The sequence below is a fragment of the Phycodurus eques genome, chromosome 3, assembly GCF_024500275.1.
Source record: "Phycodurus eques isolate BA_2022a chromosome 3, UOR_Pequ_1.1, whole genome shotgun sequence".
NCBI classification, from domain to species: Eukaryota; Metazoa; Chordata; class Actinopteri; order Syngnathiformes; family Syngnathidae; genus Phycodurus; species Phycodurus eques.
The window spans coordinates 15,014,636-15,038,702 of NC_084527.1; the positions used below are offsets into that span (position 1 = coordinate 15,014,636).

General features: G+C 41.2%; 1 protein-coding gene across 5 annotated transcripts in view; it reads left to right on the forward strand.

Annotated features, from left to right (window-relative positions):
- The window catches only part of rtkna (rhotekin a), an 83,365-nt gene that overhangs the window by 30,230 nt on the left and 29,068 nt on the right, over positions 1-24,067 (forward strand). Inside the window, exon 1 of one of the 5 annotated variants that reach the window (XM_061672214.1) lies at positions 17,445-17,772. The exons of the other annotated variants lie outside the window; for them this stretch is intronic. Within the exon in view, the coding sequence (XP_061528198.1) occupies positions 17,749-17,772 (24 nt within the window). The 5' untranslated portion in view covers positions 17,445-17,748. Of the gene's footprint in view, positions 1-17,444; positions 17,773-24,067 lie in introns of those variants that run through there. 5 annotated transcript variants of the gene reach the window in all.

The following is a 24,067-nucleotide window of genomic DNA, read 5'->3' on the forward strand; positions in this document are numbered from 1 at the left end:
CCACACACTACACGAGCAACATCATGACTCACAAAGGAGTATGCTGTTTGTTTGTTTTTTAACCCTTTAAAAGGGCACTCATCAAAACAGGAGTACCGTAAAGTATATTTTAGTATTTAAAAAAAAAAGAAATAAATGTAGTTATTATATTCATAATGCAATACTAATAACACATTTGATGGATAACAGCTGCCAATAATTCAAATACCCGTCACCAAAATTAATAGATTTTTCAACAGGAAATTCAGCGGGCAATCTCTTTACCGTTATTGATCAAATTATATGAAAATGACCCATATGTGTTTTGAAGGTTCTTAAGTTTTGACATCGAATGGAGATATGGTTGTTAAGATACTCACGACATGCAGGAGACCACTGAGAATTGTTAAATTTTCATTATGTTCAAATGTTGTCATAAAACGGAGATACATTGTTTTCATCAGGCAGTAACTATAATCAGAAGTTCAGTATCTACAGTACTGTGTGAAGCTGTACGACTTACAGTAAGTGCTGATCCAAACAGTGATTTTGGGGGTAATTGAAGCCTTGTTCTTTCTGTGCTTTTTCTTTGGTTGTCATCCCATTTGAACAACAACTATGTTTTCAGTGCTGAGGTTCCTGCATTCTTCAGGCATATAATTGCTTGGTCAGGAGGCACGTGACCAGGCATTGTTATTTTCATGGCCCGTAGCGAGTCACTTTCCGACTCTTCACGTTTTAACAGGTCTGCAGTAGGAATGACTGCATTCCTGGCTCCTTTTCCTCTTTACCCACAATTCTCTCACTTCATTGCTTCTTCCTGAGTCACAAGTGCAAAGGCGCCTGATGTCCACAGAACGCAGGATTCCCCCTCAAATGGAGAGATGGCTGATGGGAAGCAGGAAATGGTCTTGTGTAATTACCGTTTCCCCCTGGGAGTGACATCACGAACGCATTGAACTCTTTGCCATGAATAGACTTAAACAGAGCATTTCCTGTTACCACAGCCGGATACACGTGGATACGTTTTTTGTCTTTTTATCTAACGTCCGCCTGGTTTCTTCCCCTGCCATGCTGCTCTCAACTTTCCTCACCTTGACTAATCCTGCCCCCTCATTAAATTCAGAGGGCCTGAGATGGACACTTTCGCCCCCTGTGTAATTTTAGCATCTGACCTCACCTTCGATGATTATCAGGGCAGTGGCAGCGTTAAATAAGGAAGGACATTGGATTTCTAAGTTTGTGAATGTCTGTGGGCTCCTGTAATAAAAGCAGGATTTACACTGATAATTTCATTCTGCAAGTCATCCATTGTTTGGAGAAGTAAAATCCTGTGTGTTTTTGTGTGTGTGTTTGAGAGAGAGAGAGAGAGAGAGAGAGAGAGCGAGAGAGAGAGAGAGAGAGAGAGAGAGAGAGCTAGAGAGCTCATGGTTTTGAGTGATCCCACAGGGTTGCAGCCTAGAGATACATGTACTAGGACAGAAAAGTAGCTCGAATGAACATCTGAGGCATTGAACTGTGCAGTAGTCCAGTTTGTGCCAGAAACAATGTAAAACATATCCAATAATATTAAAAGATGAGAAAGTGAACCAAGAACACTATTACCAGAGAGGACCGACACATATTACTCACTGGCCCGGCTGGTACCACACATTTATTTAATGAGATTCAGTACAAGAATTGAGACAAAATGTCTTACTTTACAAAAAATAGTAATAGTTTTTGGGGGTTCAAAACTTTGTTACATATCTTGTGTTATTCTCATTAGAATGTGCCTGTAATGTGTTCAACAAGTGTAATAAATCAACTCAAAGTTACATAAATTATTCTTTGTTCCATTAAGAGCGCGAGGAGATGTGCCAATATCTCTCCTTGCCTCAAGTTGTTCCCACTTTTCCCATTTTATTAGCCAGGGTCATATCCAGTTTCGTATTTATTTATTTATTGTTTTTAACCTGTCCTGTTCAGCTGCATGGCCATGCAGAATGGTGGATCTGTATACCTATTGTGCTGTAACGGTTTTGCTGTGCTACAGGTGAGTTTGACATATTATATCTGCCTATTTTATTTATTTATTTTTAATTATTCTGATGTTTATTGAAAATGCAGCCAGACAGAAAAGGGTTTGACGGGACAGAACAGACAAGGGGAAGAGGGTTGCGAACCACAGCACGGTGGGATGCTTTTTTACTGTCACAATACCTGGAAGAACCTGTGAGTTGCTATAGCGTGTCTATGGAAATTATTAGTGAATGAACACCATATGACATGCATGTTAGTCAACTGGTGTACGGCGTTTCTGTGCCGGCACACAGAGGAATGGTGGGCCTGGCTCCCTCCACCCGCAAGGGGGAGCCAAGCCAGGGAGCGCATCCCCCTAGGGACCCAGCCAGGGGGATGCCCGCTACTCCCCAGGACCCAGGGCATATCCAGTCTCTTAATCAGCTATATTTGATAATTGGGTGTGGTTGCTCTTTGACTTGATGTGTTTGCGATTCCATGAATTTAAACAGTACACCTGTATCTTAATAAAATCCACTGCAAAAAAACAAAAACAACACTGCAGCTCTGCTTAGCTTTTGGCTTTGACATGGTAGTGTTTCCATGAACAAACCCCAATTCCAATGAAGTTGGGACATTGTGTAAAAGCTAAATAAGACGAGTCCAGATTTCAAATTGTTTGTGTAAACGGCATGTCTTCCAGGCCAAAGAGGAAAAGGACCATCCGGATTGTTATCAGTGCAAAGTTCAAAAGCCAGTATCTGTGATGGTGTGGTGGTGTGTTAGTGCCCATGACTAGGGTAACTCGCACATCTGTGAAGGCACCATTAATTCTGAAAGGTACATGCAGGTTTTAGACTGACATATGCTGCCATCCAAGCAAAGTCTTTTTCAGGGACATCCCTGCTTATTTCAGCACGACAATGCCAAGACACATTCTGCATGTGTTACAACAACGTGACGCCGTAATAAAAGAGTGTGAGTACCATGTCTCCCATTGAAAATGTGTGGTGCCTTATGAAGCGCAAAAGACCCCAGACTATAGACCAACTGAAGTTGCACATCAAGCAAGAATGGGAAAGATTAGTGGAAAGAGACTGACCCAAAGACTGGAACAGTGGCTGAACCTCTGACCTGCCCTATGATGAGCGGGTTGAGGTGGGAGTTCCTTGCTGATGTCATATTTGACCTCTCACACGCTCTCAATATGCTAAATGTAGCAGTAGTCATGCCTTGTATAACTGTGAGATTCTCTCCAGCTCTTAAATATCTGTTGGCTTAACCATGCTGAACGTATGTAACTCAAGCAAGACTGATTAATCTCTACTTTGTAGATGAATTTCCAGTGACAGCAAAGGTTAATCCTATTTGTGTCTTGGGTGTGTGTTATGGTTGTTGTCTTCCCCCTGTCTCGTACACACCGGCTCCTGAGAGCATCTTCCCCACCTGTGCCTCGTTTACCCGAATTACCCCAGGCATTTAACCTTGTGTCTCATTCTTTCTGGTCGCCAGTTCGTTGTACCTTGTTGTCACGTTCCAGCATTCCTTGTTTCCACGTCACTGACTCATAGTAAGCCTAGACGCTGTTCTGATTATTGATTATTGCCTTTTTGCCTCACGTTTTTTGGATACTGTTGCCTTTGCGGATTGCCTGCCTGTGTACCGACCTCTGCCCGTTTATTAAACCTCTCCTTTTGAAACTAACTGTCCATTGAATTGGAGTCATTCATTTTGGGTCCTGTCCTTTGTTCCGTCCCTGAAAATTCGCACTGTAACAAGAAAACAAAGTGCGTGGTCTTCGCTGGCTCACCTGGTGAAGAATTTATTCTGTGCAACAGCTGACTTTTTGGGGTTGTGTCCATTTTGTAAGCCTTTGCTCAGGAGGGCCTTGGGAATTTCAAATTGTCCATAAATTGAGTTTGGGCTAAGGTTATTTTTCAGTGCCATCATCCAATAAATTAGTCCTCCTCCATCCATCCATTTTCTGAGTCGCTTCTCCTCACTAGGGTTTCAGGCGTGCTGGAGCCTATCCCAGCTATCATCGGGCAGGAGGCAGGGTACACCCTAAACTGGTTGCCAGGCAATTGCAGGGCACATATAAACAAACAACCATTCACGCTCTCATTCACACCTATGGGCAATTTAGAGTTATCAATAACCTACCATGCATGTTTTTGGGTTGTGGGGGGAAACCGGAGTGCCCAGAGAAAACCCACGCAGGCACGGGCAGAGCATGCAAACTCCACACAGGCGGGGCCGGGGATTGAACCCCAGACCTCAGAACTGTGAGGCAGACACTCTAACTGGTCGTCCACCGTGCCGCTGAAATTAGTCCTCAATATAATTCAATTCCTTTTCTTATTAAATACATAGTCGTCTGATTTTTTTTTAAAATATTCCCCCCTTTTTTTCTGGGGGGAATATTAAAAAAAAAAATTCATATTTTGCGAGTACTTGAAATTTCAACAGGGGCCAAAAGTGTATTATTTTTTTGGGACAATATATGATTTCCCCCCCCCCCCCCCCCTTGAGGGTTAAACTAAATTCATATCAAATTTTCTTGATCACATGCACAGTTATACACAGTATTTCACAATGTGTTGTGAAATGTTTGAGACCAATTTGTACTAACAACAAAGCAAAGCAACTCCTCAATTGAACTGCAACAACAACAAGCAAAACAAATGAAATACTGGTTGTATAAGACAAAAAGGATATTTATTAAATTACTGCAGTATTAAAGAATGCACTGGTTTGGGTGTAAGAGAGTTGGGAAGATGAATTTAAAAATACAAAACAAAATACAGTAGTTAGCTGAGAAATGCAAAAATGGATGAAATAATACAATATGCAAATAGAATTTGCAAAGGATATGCAAAGACTCATAATTATTTGTGTAAGTGCCTGAAATGACTATAATTACAATTGCGTTGTCATTCACTTGCATCGATTTGAAACATTTATTACTCACATGCGTAGATATACAGCGGTGCCTTTTCCTGGAGTTTTTTTTTTTTTTTTTTTTTATCTGAGCTGTCGTTCGACCGACTTTTTGCTTTGACTTGTCAGTGCAGAATTGAAATATACGCAAGTGCTTTATGGTAGCAGTGAACTCAACTCAACACACTTTACAATAAGCCGCAGTTTGGCAAATCGCAAAATAATTCATAAAAAAAAAAAAGGCTTTATGTGGTTTAATGCCTTTTCCAGTTGAAGTTTACTGTCAAACTAAACAGAAAACAAAGACAATTACACTTTGTGTATTTAAAACAACCACACTTTTCCTGCAGTCCACTAGCGTAATGCTTACAGATTTTTTTTTTCATTGTCTTTATTAGACTTTACACCGATTTGATCGGGCTGATTGGTATCGGCGATATTTAGCATTTTATGCTGATCGGCTTTAATGTCATAATTCGCCGATCCGATCAATGACGTCATTGATCGGCTCCACAAAAGACATTTACTCCGCTTTGCCGCGTGCACGGTATATTTGAATCCAAAAGGTAGTTTATTTTTAGCCTTGTCACGTGTCTTTTGACGTAGTACTGTAAATATCAGACGGCCAAAGAAGTTATTTAAATAAAAAAATAAAAAACCTCGGCGGTGTGGGACAGACAACACGTCGGAGACAGGCAACACATAATGCCCGGATCAGCCTACAAGACAAATTTGCTCTTTCAGACTACTGCAATAAAATCTTGTATTCCGCATCCCGGTTTTTATGATCATTGGGCTTTATCTTGTCAACTCAAATGCGACCGGATACATTCGTTACCGTGGCGACGACGACAAGAGTGGAGAGAGCCGACTGTATTATAAGGACAAAATGGGGAAAAACGTGTGTTGGTGGTCACCGGTGCTCAGGACAGGAGAGGACGTTCATTTAAGGCTTGCTTGAGGTATGTTCACGTAGTTTGAATACGATATGGCTCACAAGCCAGCAGGCAATAAAATCTTATGTAGCCTAGCAAGCTAACGGTAGCACGAACGGTTGGACATAAAGATGCTGCCGTTCTGTCGAATCATGCTCTAAAGTTTCAGTGTGGGTGAAGTAATTTAATTAAAAATAATGTAATTTTAATTACAGTAAGTAACCCATTATTTCTGTCATGTAATGTTAGTTTGACTTGACTGATTAGAATACACGATCTGACAAGAGCAGTGATTTCCAACCTTTATGGAGGCAAGGAACATATTTTACCTTTGAAAAATCTCACGGCACACCAACAAACAAAAATGTCACAAAATGAATACATTATACATTAATTACCTTATTTACTTCCTGCCATCTAATAGAAGACCATTCATTTATTCTGTCTGTCACTATGCCTCACTGGCATAAATAGAGGAACAAAGATGCATTATTTATTGTAAGTATAATTTTTTGAGCAATTAACTACACAAGTATATACAGTAAATGAACAGGTCATTTAAATAGACACATTCCTCCATCTTGTGATCGGATCGGTTATCGTTTTTTTCAACTCGCTGATCTGTGATCGGCCCCAGAAATCCTGATCGTGTAAAGTCTAGTCTTTATTGAATATATACAAAAGAAATCAACACAAGATTTGAGTACAGATTTAACTTAATAATAATGAAATAAAAGCTAATCATATATAGTATATTCTACAGATCCAAAAATAACAAGTCCATATAAATTAATCATGACATTCAAGCTAACGTTGTCAACTGTTTCATCAGTTTTTTTGTTTTTTTATTTGCACCTGATTTGTATACATTTTTAACACTTGTTTAAAACATCTTTTTAAACATAGTAAGGGAGCTACGTTTTTTCAATTCAATATCATAGCCATTCCATAAGTCAACTCCTGCAACGGAGGCGCAGCCCTGTTTTATGTTTGTTCTTTTCTTATATTTGTTTAAATACACCTGTTCCCCTTTCTCTAGTTTTGAATTACCATCTATGTTGTGGTCCCTTAATCTTTTAAGAAATGATTTAAACACTATCTAGGAAGCAACAACATGTAGACGGACAATGTTACTTACAGTCATATATTCTTTATCCTCTGCATTGAATGACTAATATTAGTCCCATACTGATGAGCTGAGAGAGAAGTTGAGACGTCTCAATGAAGCATTATTATGAATCCCACTTGAGTTCTAGGCAGGACACGCACTGCTGCAATATTGGCTGCTTTATCCAGGCAGGACTGCCTAGAATTTACGTGGGATTTATAATAATGCCTCAATTAACAGTATATCTGTTTGTCTGTCTTATACTGCCCCGAGGTGGCCAAGGCGGGCACACCAGAAGGAGCAGCATTCAATTGATGCAGTGTGACAAAAAGTAATTGTTTTTAATTCCATTAAATTTTGTCATGACTGTATGTACAATATTATGGAGTACTATAATCCCTCGTTAAAATAAACATGACAAGAATTGTTTTTGGGCAATGCTGGAAGAGATTAATGGCACTCCTATTTCATTGGGAAAAGGAGATTTGAGATACAAGTGTTTTGAGTTACGAGTGTGGTCACGGAACAAATTAAACTCATCTCATGGCACCGCTGTATTTGTTTAATGCGGTGAATGTACTGTACCTCTGGGCCATGCTAAAGACTGCTTAGGTTAAGATTAAGATTAGAAATTAATTACAGAAATTATCAAAAATGTTATCAAAAACATTATACAACCACAAGATAAGTAAGAACGCTGACTAAATTATAGCAAATTGGAATATTTTGGAATGCATTAAAAAAATTTATTAAATGAAGGCAATGTATTTTGGCTATAAACAAGATGTCAAGTTCTTTTCCAATCTCTGCATGAGACTGTTAAAAAAATATAGTAAGTACAGTATGTGTGTGTGTGTGTGTGTGTGTGTGTGTGTGTGTGTGTGTTTGTACAGTATGTTAGCTCAGCTAAAGTCTGTTTGGCTACCGTGGATGTTTTTGCTGAAGCTAACAGCTTTTGCTCTCTGGTGATACACATGACACAGTCATGTCTGAGCCAATACACATTCCTCTACAATGGCGCACTTCATTGAACACTCCTCCCTCCACTGAGCCCGCGAGTGTCTGTGTCAGTAAATATTTGAGTAATAAATCAGTGCTGTTAGCTACTTTCTCAAGCAGATAGCTTTGGTTAGGTAAAGGTATATCCGTTATAACCAGGGGGGTGCGCTTTCTGCCCTATGTGCCCCTATCTGTATGATTTGCCCCTTTTCTGGAATGGAAAATGGGAGAAGCGTTAAAAAGTGCCCCCAAAGTACTGTGCACCCCCATTTTAATAGGTTGTTCCAACGCCATTGGTTTTTGGACTTGCATGCCTGCAGGTCTCTTTGCAGTATGTCTCTCGCTTCGTTTCTTTAAGAACAGCAGGAAATTATGTAGTAGCAGAAAGTAAAATGTCTACACACCCCTGTCCATTTTCTTCTGTTTATCTAGGGTTGGGTTGCAGGGGGGTTGGCAACTTTAGCAGGAAATACTTCCCCAGATTTCGTCCAGCTTATTCGGAGGGATCCCGAAGCATTCCCAGGCCAGCCGTGAGACAGTTTCCCAAGGATTTCTTGGGTCGTCCCCAGGGCCTCCTCTCCGGTGAGACATGGCTGGGACACCTCACCAGGGATGGTTTCAGAGGGCATCCAAAACAGAAGCCCAAGCCTCCTCATCTAGCTCCTTTCGATGCGATATATAAAAAAAATCATAATGAATCATGTAAAAAACGAGACCACGGTAAATCATTTCAAAGGTTTTTGTACCATTAATGTGACTTATAACCTGTCAACTCAATTGAGGAAAAAATATCTATCTTTTTGAGAGGTGAAATAAAAATAAACAACTGAGATACTGTGGTTGCAAAGGAATGCACACCCTCTACAACTGGGAATGTGGCTGTGGGAATGTTCGAAATTAACTTATCACATTCAAAACCATGTTAAATGGGAGTCGGCACACACCTGCCACCACTTAAAGTGCCTCTGATTAACACAGAATAAAGTTCAGGTGTTATAGTTGGAGTTTCCTGACATTTTTAGCTGAAGATTTTATGCTAACAATGACTGCTATTTGGAACTGTTCACTGCACATCCCCAGTGATAAGAGGGTGTGCAAACTTGTGCAACCACATCTCCGTTATTTATTTGTACCCCTCTCGAAAAGAATTCACCCTCCGTTGTATGGTTTTTAGGTCACATACACATACACGTTTTTATATCACAAAAATCTGAAAAGGGGTGTGTACACTTTTTATATCCACTGTATGCTTACCTGCTTTTTTTTTTTTTTTTTTTTTTCTTTTCCTACTTACTTTACTTTTTCTTACTTTTTACTGCGTGTGCTTGTATCTTGCCATGCAGTCGGCGGTATGGCCACACTATGTTCCACTTCTTCCTCAGTTCCATGCCAGAAGCAGGCTGAGGAGAAAGGAGGCTTTGTATCACAATGTACCCCTTACATTCTTGGAACAAAAAAAAAAAAAAAAGATGTAAGCTTCTCTTCCAACCAACCTCTGGTCCACTGACTCCAAACATTCCGGCTCGTGCACCCCAACACTTGGGCTAACCCCCCTCAAATGTAACACTTAAGTTCACACCCCAGCTCGCCATCGCCCTTGCACCAGTTAAGAGGCGTAACAGCGATCTGAATGGGTGCTCTGTTGTATGAACGGGAACCGGCTAGATGCTGAGGCTGGAACTAGCTTCCTTTGGAAAAACAGCAGGCGTCGGCTAAGAGAGAAAATACCCAGACGGGCCGACAGGTGCTGTTATTGGAACACGAAAGTGACACTTTCACCTTCCAGCTATGTGCTCCTCTCTGTTCTCAATGCTGAAACCATTTGATCATCTCCCTCTGCAGCTGCCTCTCTATATTCACATTTGGCTTGCTTTTTTTTATTTATTTTTTATATAAAGCTCAGCCTGCAGCGTCACCTCCTGTTAATCCTCCCTCTCTGCTCTCCACCAAGCCAAGCTACTTTAGATTCAGTACTTTGTGGGGACTATTTTGTTTAGCAACTGCAAATTACACCATCAGGATCGAGATAATCCGAATCATTTTAAATAAGTGTTTTCAAGTGGGAATATTAAACACGTGTTTCTTCATCAAAGCATTCATCCATTTTTTGAGCCGCTTCTCCTCACTAGGGTCGCGGGCGTGCTGGAGCCTATCCCAGCTGTCATCGGGCAGGAGTCGGGGTACACCCTGAACTGGTTGCCAGCCAATCGCAGGGCACATAGAAACAAACAACCATCCGCACTCACATTCACACCTACGGGCAATTTAGAGTCTCCAATTAATGCATGTTTTTGGGATGTGGGAGGAAACCGGAGTGCCCGGAGAAAACCCACGCAGGCACGGGGAGAACATGCAAACTCCACACAGGGGGGGCCGGGGATTGAAAATCCTCAGAACTGTGAGGCTGACGCTCTAACCAGTCGGCCACCGTGCCACCTCTTCATCAAAGCATGCAATTAAAAAGATCTGAGCTGCTGCAGCTTGGCTTTTATTTGATGATTGTCTGTGTGTGTTTAAATGAACATATGGTAGCCTGAATGTGTTTTGCTGAGCATGTAAATGTTGATTTTGTTGGTGTTTCCATATGAATGCAATTTCCGCTTGTATGTGTTCTCGTATGTTGTAATTTAAGGCCTCACATCTGCACAGTTCACAAGGCTGTGTGCCAGATTTGCTGTTATTTTATCGATTTGGTGTGCCTTTGACACAGCCGATGTGGGAGTTCAATGTATTCTATTTCTGCTTATATCTCTTCTTAGCAACATGACTTCCACATGGAGAGCACTTGGAGTTGCTACATGCTTGCTACATTGTTATTAAATCAACCCATTCCCATTGTGCACATTCCACTGATATCGTCAGCGTCGCAGGTGCTGAATTATATGGTTACAGTTATATTTACTGAGCCAATGTGTGCAAGCTGTGTGCCACCAGCATGCCAAAGACTGTGTAACTGCGTGTGTGTGCATGTGTGCGTGTGTGTGTGTGTGTCATGAATACGTGTGTGTTTGGCAGGTGCAACCCTATCATAATTTGGATTGTTGCTGTCTGACCATATGTGGTACCATTCACTGATTGAGGATAAAGAAGCTGCTGCCACTTGAGTCTGTTCTTGCCACAATCTAGTTGTTTTTTCTAAATAAAGTGATCCATAATCTGTTTCAAGGCCAAACAGAGCTACGGTGTTGTTTTATGCATGTAATTACCGACATTCATAAAGCCTTTCTTAACTGTAAGAAGTAGAAATGTTTTAAATAACGTGGTAAAATTCTTAATGTGTAAAAACAAGTTACCCATTGCAATACTAATATGCTAAAACAATGATGGGCATATTTCTTTCTTTTTTCCAGAGGTGGATAGACCACCATAGTTTAAGCAAAGCTCCTGAAGCCCAAGGTAACAGGTCAGCGTGAGGCCATAGCGATGTGCCTGCTATGAATGTGCCCTTGAGTGCTTGGCAAATGATTGACACCTTGTCAGTCACGTCTTGTGTCTCTAATTGGTTGTTTTACCTCAGGCGCAGTGGTTTGGTACACGATGGAGCCAAAGAGGGCTGATTGTCATAATTATTTTTTTTGTTTGGTTTTACACATTATTTTACTCATGTACTATTGTCAGGTCACACTGACAGTTTTAGGGAATATGACAAAATGTGTTTGTTTTTTCAATTTTTATTTTTTAACTTTGCCCTTTTAAGTGAGGTGCACTGAAGTCGTGAAGTGCTGACATCTCATCTTAATATGACGGCAGTTCGACCACCAGTATTTTATTTTTTTGCGTTGAACATTTAGGCCGGTGTTATGATTGTAGGACCTATGTTGTGTTCAGTTTCTATGCTTTCAGAAACTATTTTTATTCCCAAACTTTGCTCTCTAAATCCCCAAATTTAGCATTTTTTTGGTTTTTATAATTCCATTTAAATGAATGTATAAAAAAATCAATATTTATACAAAAAAGTTAAAAGAAAAAAACAACAAAAATCAAACACCCAAATTTAGTATTGTTTGTGGTGCATTACCCATGTGCACAATGCTGACAAAGCACTGTGACACATCACTTCAAATAGTCCAGTTCTAATGCACTGGGGCTCAACTTTTTTTCCAACTAAATTCTCATGAGAACACACTTAGTGATGCAGTGATACTGATAGTTTATGTCTGTGCAACAGACCTAGTAATGACCCGGTCATTCTAATTTGGTGTGTTTTTTTTTTTTTTTTTTTTAATGTTAAAAGCATTTCAATGATCTAAAAGTTGATAGCATTTCAGTGTCTAGTCTACAACACACTTATCATTGCAGCTAGCATGAAGAAAGGCTTGAGTTGTAGAGCCGTCCCCCCCAAAAAAGCCATGACTGTGCTGTCAAAAAATGCCTCATGCCACAAGGCAAACTTTTTATGGGGGAATTCCAGGTTTAGGAGGCGGGTCCTCGGCAGTTAGGGTTTAATGACAAGGGCGCTCTGTTGAAAGGAGCCTCTTGTTGTGGTTTGAGGTGCTGAGAGTCATTGCGGAGCTGTTCGACAACAGCCCACCTCCCCGCCTCGGCGTGATGAGGTCAGTACAAGCAAAGTGTCCAGCTGGGTGATGTCATGTTTTGGGGTGACATTTTCACACAGTCACCTCGGCAGGCCTTCTGTCATGTCCTTGCACCCTCAAATTGTACATGTGGCCTCCTTCAACCTTAGAGCCAACAGGTGACCATATGCGAGGACACTGTATGCTTTATAATCCTGTCATTATTGGGTGATGGAGAGGTTAATCCATCTGTGACTCCCTTTAACGCTGCATGTCTATTGGGTACAAAGAGAACCTTGGCTCGATTTGATTGGCTAAGACAGACGGATAACCATGCCAATGACCCCTATTTACCCTTTAGAAACATTGTGCATTGGCCAGTGTCTCACTAGACATAACATGACTGCTAACTTAAGTACCTACAGTGGCTATACAGTAAAAAGTCTACACATCCCTATTTAAATGCCAATGGTATTGTGAATTAAAAAAATAACCACGATAGTTCATTTCAAAACTATTTCCACCATTAATGTGACCGATAAACATTACAAATCAATTGATTTAAAAAATGTAATCTTTTCGAGAGCAGAAGTAAAAATAAACAACTGAAATAATGCGGTTGCACAAGTGTGCACAGCCTCTTATAACTGGGATGCGGCTGTGTTCAGAACTAACTAACTAATCACATTAAAACTCATGATAAATGGAATTCAGCACATATTTGGCACCATTTAAACTGCCTCTAATTAACCCCAATTCAATTTAAGATGTTCTAGTAGGCTTCTCCTGACATTTTTTGAGGGTGTGGACTGCGGACACTTGTGCAACTACATTGTTTATTTTTCCTTCCTGTCTCGAAAAGATGACAAAAAAATCAATTGTACAGGTTATCAGTCTCATTAATGATGGAAAAAGATTTGAAAAAAATTATGTTGGTCTAATTTTTCTCACAAAAAGATGATGTTTGAACAGCGGTGTATAGACTTTCTATATCCACTGTAGAAATTGACGCACCATTTTGGGACGATATCAATTTACATGCGCCTCATTTTGTGACACTGACTCTCTGTGACCACTTTCAGATCTGATTGTGATCACGATTGCTAAATTTGTTTTTAATAGAATTTATGCAGGGGTGAGATGTGGACCTGTGAAGAATCAATACATTTTGGTGTAAATCCAGGATTTTTTTTTTCCTTTTTATTTTTTTTAATTTTTCAATCCATAATTCCTCTGTGAATAATGCATCAGCTATAAGAAAACAGGCAGTTCATGAGCAATAGTGATAAGCACATCCTCTTGTGTCAGTGGGTTGCAACACCTTCTCGCGTCCAAAGGGGGGCAGGTACACAAGCTTTCAAATTAATTATTTATATCAATGTACTGTGTATATATATATATATATATTTGTCAGATCTGTAATTCTTTTATGTAAATTTTATATATTTATATATCCATTTCCAATGTCTCAGTAGGCTACAGTACAATAATATATAATGAAAACAAACATCAATGATGGCTGCACGCATAAAACTATTCTTCACCAAAAAGCGTTTACTGTCTGCAAAGGCTACTGAAATGTGAATTTTGGTAAGTTTATTCACTGTGGAGTCACTCCTCTGGGCCGTGATCAGAATTAAGACTTTCTCACAGTGTACAGAAATGTGACGGAAAGAAAGAAGGCGAGAGGATTAGATGTGTTTAAGGAAATGACCATAAGGGTGTGCAGTGGTCCCAGAGAGGAAGCAGTGCCCTGTTGTCAGTGAGTCAATAATAGGAAGTGGTCTGGATTCGGAGAGGAAGGGGGCGGGTGAGAGTCGACTCAATGAAAGAATGTCCTCATTTCCTGGGAACCCGTGCTAGTAATGACAGTGAATGAGCAAGATGTTCATTCATTACGTCTCATCAAGATGCTTGTAACAAGTCATGTATCACCGCTGTGTCCACGCACGTCTCACGCTTTGTTCCTCAACACCTGCGTTGAACTGTGTGTGTAAATTGTTCTCGGGACGCCCGCTTGGCACAGCTACGTGCTGATGAAACCTTAATCTGATTAACTGCAGTATATTTACAGCTCTAAGTCGTACATTATCAAGCTTCATCTTGTTTGGGTTCCACATGTCTTCTCACTCCTAAGGCTGATGGCACATTATGAACTTCTTCATGTGTTTTCTCAGCTTTCAAGCTGCACTCTTGTTATTGTGACTCAATAGCTGAGTCTGCTGTCACTGGAGTTTAGTAGCATCTTGAGCAAAATGCACAGCGCAAAAACAACTTGAATTGCATTCGTTTTGACAGGTAGTTAAAGTTTTAAGGAGGCAGGTTTTTGCAACATTGATATTGCTTAATTTTTTCCTGAATAATTTTGTAAAAATAACGTGCCTTAAAGCCATCATACTCTAACTATGTTGAAATTCTGGCAAAATACTGTTTTCTTGGCAAAATATTAGCATTTACTTAGCAACTTATCCACTACAGATACTACGTGATACTTAACTAATTAATTGTGTCGTGTGGAATAAGTGTTGATTAATGTTGTCTCGATGCAGTTGGAGTAGAAGTTGCAGTTGTTGAGCTGCATTCTCCTTATTCTGCCCAATATAACGCAGAGGTTCTGAAGTCAAACTCATAATGTAATGCTTAACTCTTTGCACGGCCTTCTCCTCAACTCTGGTGCGAACACGTTGCGCAGACGTGTTATTAAACCACCGAGATGCACTTTGTTCTCGTGTTGCTACGGCCCAAGGCTGCCCACAGATGAACTCTCTCCTCCTCCGTCCTCATCCTCCTACATGTCATCTGCTTGCATCTCTCATTTCACTGCTCACACACAAACACCTCACGACAATCCTTTTTGCTCCGTACTGCTGAATTGAATGAAAACACAGTTTGGCTGCGTAGCTTTTACAGTACATCCCTTTGTGGCATATTAGCGTGACCGCTGTCTCCTCGTGTTTGGAAATGAGTGCTCGGACGCTCCATGAATTGTTATCCAGTGCGGATTTCCTCGAGGCTCCCTCCAAGTCAGCTGATTCCTCCCCTAATTCCTGTTTATTACCACACTCAAACCTTTCCCGTGTAGTTTTCCCTCTTTTCACTTCACCGCAAATGGTACATCAGCAATTGACAAGGCCAAGCGCTTCGCTGCACAACAACTTGCCAGCAGGCTCACATGGGCCAGGCTGTGAGCGCATGCTGGCACGCAGGGAGATGGATGACAGTTTGTATTTTTATCAAGAAGGATGAGTAACTACTCTGTCAGTAATTACATGTATACTCTATGTACCAATTAGACTGGTGGTGCTAATCTTTGTGCAGCCAGTCCTCTTGTTGGATTATTGCTCTATTGAATATAATGTGATTTATTTATTTATTATTTAGTATTTTTTAAATTATTATTTATTATAATACTGGTAGTGTAGTTGTACATGCTGCAGGTTTGAATCCCTGTCAGTGCAACAATATCCAGCCACTCTTGGTCCAGTGTAAAAAAAAAACAAAAAAAAAACTGTGCTAACAAAATCATGTGGGGGACTCACTGTGGAGACCCCTGATGGTACAAGCCGAAAGTCACAACATGAATTAGATTGTTTAGCTATCATTACTTTAGAAATCTGCTGTTTGTAGCTATCGTGAACAAACCCCAATTCCAATTAATTTGGGATGTCGTGTAAAACGTAAATAAAAATAGAATACAATGATTTAAAAATTCTTCCATCCATCCATCCATTTTCTACTGATTATCTGAGGTCGGGTCGCGGGGGCAGTAGCTTTAGCAGGGACGCCCAGACTTCTTTCTCCCCAGCCATTTCATCCAGCTCTTCCGGGGGGATCCCGAGGCGTTCCCAGGCCAGCCGAAAGACATAGTCTACATAGCGTGTCCTGGGTCGTCCCCAGGGTCTCCTCCCGGTGGGATATGCCCGGAACACCTCACCAGGGAGGCGTCCGGGAGGCATCCGAATCAGATGCCCTAGCCAACTCATCTGGCTCCTCTTGATGCGGAGGAGCAGCGGCTCTGCGCTCAGATCCTCCCGGATGACCGAGCTTCTCACCCTATCTCTAAGGGAGAGCCTTAGAGATAGATTTTTTAGACTCCGGCAAAATTTTGAGGACTTTTGGAAAAATAAGGGATAGCGGTCGGTACATCTACTTCAGAGTCAAGAGGTTCAGCGTTGGAACCTCCGATTTGGGATTCCTGTGGGGAGATTGCATGTGTGGGTGCTTGCATTGCATCGGGGTACTCCATCTTCCTCCTACGTTCCAAAAACATGCAGGTTAGGTTCACTGAAGAATCTATATTGCCCATTTGTAAGAATGTGAGTGTGTATGGTTGTTTGTCTGTCGACTAGTCGAAGGTGCACCCCACCTGTTTTGCCAAAATCAGCTGGGATAGGCTACAGCTCACCAGCAACACTGAGTAAAAGCACTTTAGAGAATGGATGGATGGATTGGGGAAATGGTGACTGAGTACGTCATAATGACCCCCCCCCCCCAAAAAAAAACTTGATTCACTGCTTAAAATAAAAAAAGAAAAAGAAAAAACGACTGACATTTTTCTTCCCCACTGTGGGTGGTGTAGGCATCAACTTGCCATTTTGCTCCCTTGAGCTTTTGTAACATGAATTTTGATTATAGAGCAGTATATTACCCCCATGTTGTAAGAGGACCCTGGGAATCTATGAATGGAAAATGTGACGTGCAAGTGCATTGACACTCTTGAAATTGCTGCCAACACCTGGTGTGCCCTTTACGGCACTCTAGCTGTCCCTGAATGTCTCCGTGGAGGGCGTGGGTGGGAGCGGGGCATGCCTAAAATGACAAGTCACTCCTCTACGTACACACCCGCCCTCCCAAGGAAAGCTTCTTGGTTGGTCTATCCGTGGGTCACTCTTAAATCCTCCCCTCGTGTTACTGCTGTTGATGCTACTGCATGTGTGCATGTGCGTGCGTGTGTGTGTGTGTGTGCGTGCAAAAGCGAGAGAGTGGGAGGGGGAGCCGAGGAGCAGTTGGGACTAAAGCAAGCACGATGTTGGCACAGAGGACGACCCGCACGGAGCTCCGCACAATGGAGCGTCTTTTTAAGCAAACGAGCGAGTGCGTGGACAGTGGGGATCCATAACAACTTGCGAAGTCACCCGAAGGATTTTAGGATTTTTTTTTTTTTTTTTTTTGCCACTTAAGATTCTGTCCCGTTTGTGCGTGCCTCAAAACAGAAATCCGAGTTATTTTCACGCTGTGTGCGGGACGTTTGTTGCGTAAAGCGCCCAACACCATGAACCACACAAACAACCAAGCGGTGAGTAAGCGTCTGTCGTTTTTTCCGTCCTATTCATTGACAAAGGGTTAAGAGGGTCTGCTGGCTGCGTGGAAAATATCAGTCACTTGTCATCGTCGACGTCACGCGTCGCGTGCACCACGTGGATCGCCCGTGTCGCGGGGCCAGCACGTTTTGGGCCAACCTCCTCATTGGTTGTGGTGCCGATTGGGCTTCCAGCCAACTTTCACGCCGCTTGCATGATGAAGTGTGCATCCTCCGAACACCAGCTATTGGACATGTGCTGAATGCTCAGTGGCCATTCTGTCTAAAGTTGTTCTCTTTTTGTGAAATTCATACAGATAAGTGTTTTCAAAATGATTCCCGCGGGAGCTGCTAAAAATGCCCAATTGTCAAATTTAAAAAAAAAAAAAAAAAAAAAAAAAAAAAAAAAAAAAGCCATGGTATTGGGCAATGACACTGTGTAGAGAAACCTTCCACAAATGTTCACCATCTGCTTGCAAGCATACTTTGATTACTATGTGTCAGCCTACACTGTATGTGTCTAAGTACAACCCCAATTCAAATGAAGTTGGGTCGTTGTGTTAAACATAAATAAAAACAGAATACAATGATTCGCAAATCATGTTCAACCTATATTTAATTGCATACACTACAAAGACAAGATATTAAATGTTGAAACTGATAAACTTTATTGTTTTTAGCAAATAATCATTCACTTAACTTAAGGTTGCAACACGTTCCAAAGATGCTGGGTCAGGTGGCAAAAAAGACTGAGAAAGTCAAGGAATGCTCATCAAATACCTCTTTGGAACATCCCACAAGTGCACAGGCTAATTGGGAACAGCTGGGTGCCATGATTGGGTATAAAAAAAAAGGAGCTTCCCTGAATTGCTCAGTCATTCACAAGCAAAGATGGGGCGAGGTTCACCTCTTTAGGAACACGTGCGTGAGAAAATAGTCGAACAGAGTCCACAGTTCAAATTGTTTTTGGAAATTGTGGACGTCGTGTCCTCTAGACCAAAGAGGAAAAGAAGCATCCGGACTGTTATGGACGCAATGTACAAAATCCAGCATCTGTGATGGTATGGGGCTGTGTTAGTGCCAATGGCATGGGTAACTTACACATCTGTGAAGGCACCATTAATACTGAAAGGTACATACAGGTTTTGGAGAAACATATGCTGCCATCCAAGCAACATCTTTTTCATGGACGCCCCTGCTTATTTCAGCACGACATTGCCAAACCACATTCTGCACATGTTAGAACAGTGTGGCTTCGTAGTAAAAGAGTGCGGGTACTAGACTGGCCTGCCTGCAGTCCAGACCTGTCTCCCATTGAAAATGTGTGGCGCATTATGAAGCGTAAAATAAGACAACGGAGACCCCGGACTGTTGAACAGCTGAAGCTGTACCTCAAGCAAGAATGGGAAAGAATTCCACCTACAAAGCTTCAACAATTAGTGTCCTCAATTCCCAAATGTTTATTGAATGTTGTTAAAAGAAATGGTGATGTAAAACAGTAGTAAACATGACCCTGTCCCAGCTTTTTTGGAACGTGTTGCAGCCATAAAATTCAAAGTTAATGATTATTTGCTAAAAACAATAAAGTTTATCAGTTTGAACATTAAATATCTTGACTTTGTAGTGTATACAATTAAATATAGGTTGAAGATGATTTGCAAATCATTGTATTCTGTTTTTATTTATTTTTAACACAAGGTCCCAACTTCATTGGAATTGGGTTGTATAAGTAACCAGTTCACCATGGGCACCTCTAGCCCATTCTTTGGGCCGATGAAGCATCCCTAAAATTAATCCAAGCTCCCCTAAAATTTGAGAGAAAATCTTTGAAACTGTAATCTTTTTTAAAACAACCTAGAAAAGTTAAAACCACAGTACTTGGTTGTAACAACGAATCATTTTACCACTGTCCTCTGTTTGAATTTGAATGAGAGAAGTTAGTTGTTGTGTCATGTACAATTGATAATATTAAAGTCAAGGTGCTACTGATGACTTAACTGACTGGCAAAGGTGTTTTCTAGCCAATTTCTGGGGAGTGCTGAAGCACCCCTAAAATGAATCCCAGCACCCCTAAACCTTGAATCCTGGAATTGTTCCTGCCTGACTTATGTGAGGCTGGATTTCAATGCAGGTCCAAGTGCCCCTTTCAGCTTTAATGCCGACATAGTGGTACCCGAACTTACGAATGACCTAGCTCTTGAATTTTTCAAGATATGAGCCATCGCTTGGCCAATCTTTTGCTTTGACTTGGGAGCAAAATTGTGAGATATGAGCGCTATATGGTAGCAGTGAACTCTTCTCTACTCCACACCAAATAGAAGTTTGGCAGGTATTGAACAATTCTTTAAAAAAAGAGCCTACAAGCTGTTTATTGCCACGCCCAGTCAAAGTTTACTGTCAAACTAAAATTAAAACAAAGCGAATTACATGTTCTGTATTTAGAATAACCACATAACTTTGCCTTGGCAACGTCCTGCTAGCTTAATACTAACACAACGCAAAACACCACAGACAGGATAACGAATATCATTGATGTGTTAGTTATAACCCTCTAATCAATGGATATTATGTAAAACATTTTTAGCAACACACACAGACAGACAACAACAATACTCACAGGCATATATTCTTTATCATCTGTGAAAAAAGACTTTTGTAACTGCAGTGTAGTTGTAACTGTCTTCTTTGGGTATGTATGTACGGATATTGCATAATTAATTGTTTGTTTATATGTGTTGTTTGAGCAGACACGGACGTGTATACGTCAACTATCTGCGGATTGTGCTTCTGATTCCCTTGTAAAAGTATCTGAAGAGTCTAAGTGTGTGTATCAGGCGCTATCAGACTTGTGGCTCTGCACAGCCTCCTCTAATCAACGTTTGTGTGTTGCCTCTGAAAATCATAACTGGCTGCTAAGTCGTACATAATGACAGGCTGATTCTTGATGTACAAAGAGAGTTGACATGTAGGAAGGAGTTTTATTTAGGACCACACCGAAAAGAACAAAATAGTAAAATTACAAGAAAAAAGTCCCTGTGTCATGAGAGTAAAGTTGCTGTGCCAAAATATTTTTTGTGAGACAAAACCTTGACAAGGCGGCACGGTGCTAGACTGGTTAGCACATCTGCCTCGTAGTTCTGAGGACCGGGGTTCGAATCCCGGCCCCGCCTGTGTGGCATTTGCATGTTCTCCCCGTGCCTGCGTGGGTTTTCTCCGGGTACTCCGGTTTCCTCCCACATCCCCAAAACATGTATGGTAGGTTAATTGAAGACTCTAAATTGCCCTTAGGTGTGAATGTGTGCGTGAATGGTTGTTTGTATGTGCCCACGCAGGCACGGGGAGAACACGCAAAGTCCCCACAGCCAAGGCCGGATTTGAACCCGGGTCCTCAGAACTCTGAGGCAGAAGTGCTAACCAGTCGTCCACTATGGTCGTTTTTGTGTGGCCTTAATTCTCTGCCGAAAAAGTATGTCTTCTGTCGATTTTTAAAGGCCTCATGCTTCAGCATCACCCAGAAATTGTAAGCTCTTGACATGTGATCTTTCTCTTCCCCGAATGTGTTCAGTGTGAGTCTGTGTGTGCGTAAAATACACCAGTGTGTGTTTCCTTGTGTCCCTGCTGCTGTTACAACCACAACCATCTTGACTCATTAGCTGAGAAAAGGTCACTGATGTGTCACGTCGTCTCCTATTTTGATGCTTTCTGTTCAGTGACACAACACGAGGTCTGCACCACTTCATCGCATACGGCCGTTACAGCAATTTAGCAGCGCGCTCTTTAATGCGTTACTGACGCTGCTTTTCATTGTGTCTGCAAATTCTGCAAATGCAGCATGTGAGAATGGAATCCTCTTACAATCGATCCCCACTTACTGCAGAGAAGCTGCACTGTCTCTCAGTAGACCTGGGTCTCCATCCGCTCCTCTTTGGATATCTATGGAGATACATTTCTTGAGTGCTGTCTCTGCTCTTCTTTGTCTCCCCTCTGCTTACAGTGGGGCTGCAGCCAACGTGTGTGTGTTACGTGTTTCTGTGTGTGCTGTGGAGGTCATTCCTTTTCTCTTTCTGCATTGATGTACAACTCCTGAACATTGAGAGTCACACAGAGAAATGAACCCATTCCTCTGCACAGGATGAATGATTGAATTGGAACAAACAACAACAAAAAAACAGATGTTTATACTCTACTGCTTCATGAAACTGCCTTTCCACGCAGACCCCAATTATGACCCCCGGCCCCCTGCTTCTGTTACAAAGAGTGTTGGGGTGGGCTTCTCAATGGTTTATTGCGACATTGTGAATGGGGAAAAATTGGGATAAATTTACCGTGGATGCTCCAAGGTCAAACAATACATTCTGTGAAGCTGGTTGTCCTCCAAAAAGGAACTGATGCAAATAGAAATCAATTGCTCCAGGGTCATCCATCCATCCATCCATTTTCTGAGCCGCTTCTCCTCACTTGGGTCGCTGCTCCAGGGTCATACTTTATCAAATATTTATGAGCTAAACATGCATTTTTTTAAGTAACATTGTACCATTTTTTTTTACAGTCATACAAGTGTGTTTAAATATGATAAAGACAATGTGAAGTGACTTCAGAGATTTGTTTCTCAATACATTATACATGTTTGAAGATAATTTCTAATAACGTGCAAAGACTGAGCACTATAGTATGTAGTATTCAGTTGTGAAGAGCTAGCGTAAACCGTTTTTCACCATTTCTGTTTTCCTGATTTGGGGCCGAGGGGGGGGGCATGGCTAAAACATCCCCCACCATATAAGAACTTGAGCACCTTTGTTCACATTAGCTCTTATCTGGCTCAATTGCGACTCACATAATATTACTGGGCCCAAGCCTGTTAGCTTGCGAGACAGCTGATGGCTAGCGCCTCTAATCGCAACCTGGAAAGCCCTGCGATGACTCGGTGGGATATATTCCAGCTACTGGAAGGTTTAAGCAGATATATTTCGCAGCTCAAAAATGTAGTTATGTGTAGGCGTAAGAAGGCGATTTTCAGTGGGGCTTGGTTTCGCGTATTCTGCAGACACGTCCACTGTGTTTGAGAGTGGAGGCAAAGGCTTGATTTTCTTCACAATTTTTTAACTCTCATTTAATATACCTGGGGATTTTTTTGTTTAATGATTGAAATTTGGCATGGTTGTTAACATGGTTGGTTATCAAAGACTTCTATTTACACCTTACACGGCTTTTAACCTAAATAGTAACAGAAGTAACTAATGTTTAACTAACCATAATGCGAAGTTGAGGTTTGTTGGATAGTGACTGTAACTGTTTTGTTTGACTTCATAGCTGTATTTCTTCCTTAAAATTTTGGTTGAATTCCAAATTGTGTAACCTTAGTCGTATTTGACTTTCACATGGGATAGATTTGGAGATGGAATGTATCAATTGACAGCATTTTGTGATGTAGAATTGTTGTTTACATTAAAGTTGTGTAGTCACTACATCTTGAAGTATTGAATGCATAATGGTTTTTCCTTGGTAACAATTAGTGTCATGCACCTTTAATTCAGGCCCATCGTCGCTGCCTTAAATGGGCTGCTGTAGAAAGTACAATAGCAACAGCGTAAGGTTTGTTGCAATTTTAGAGCTACAAAATCACAGAAGTTGGTTGTTAACATTGCAATACGTTGCAAATTGGAAAGTGAAAGGAGTGAAGTTCCCTTGACTGATGAAACGAACACGTCAATATTGCTGCAAGTTTTTAATTGTGGGATCTTTTAACAGTGTTTACAGCTGCGAGAGGCAGAGTAATTAAAGGAATGCGAAGGGGTTTAGCTCAGAATGCCCCTGGCTCCTCTGTTTTCCTGTTCCCATTTCTTTCTTTTATTCAAACAAGGCATTTAATAATTAATTGTCAAGACAATTGTTGGAATATAATTTGTTCTTGGAATATATATTTAATTGTAGAAATATACACTTTATTTCCACTATTGAAAAAGAATGGATGATTGAGTATGATAAAGGAAATGATCGCCCATCCCATGTAGACTTTAAAACGATACATAGACAGTTTGGTGGAGGAGTGATTACAAGGTGGTCACAGAGGTGAGCAGCTTGTGTGGTTATCTGTCTGCAGCTGATGCAGTGCGTCTGGCAGCGGATCAGAACCAACCTCAGTCCGCAATGTACTTTATATCTCGTCTGTCTGAGCAAGCAGATGCTCAACTGCCATTTTTCTACACGAGACCGCTTGATGAATACCTCGTGTTAGCTCAGTGCAATTACCTTTGTGTTGACGATATGTGCAGAGCTCCAAGAAGCATGCAGA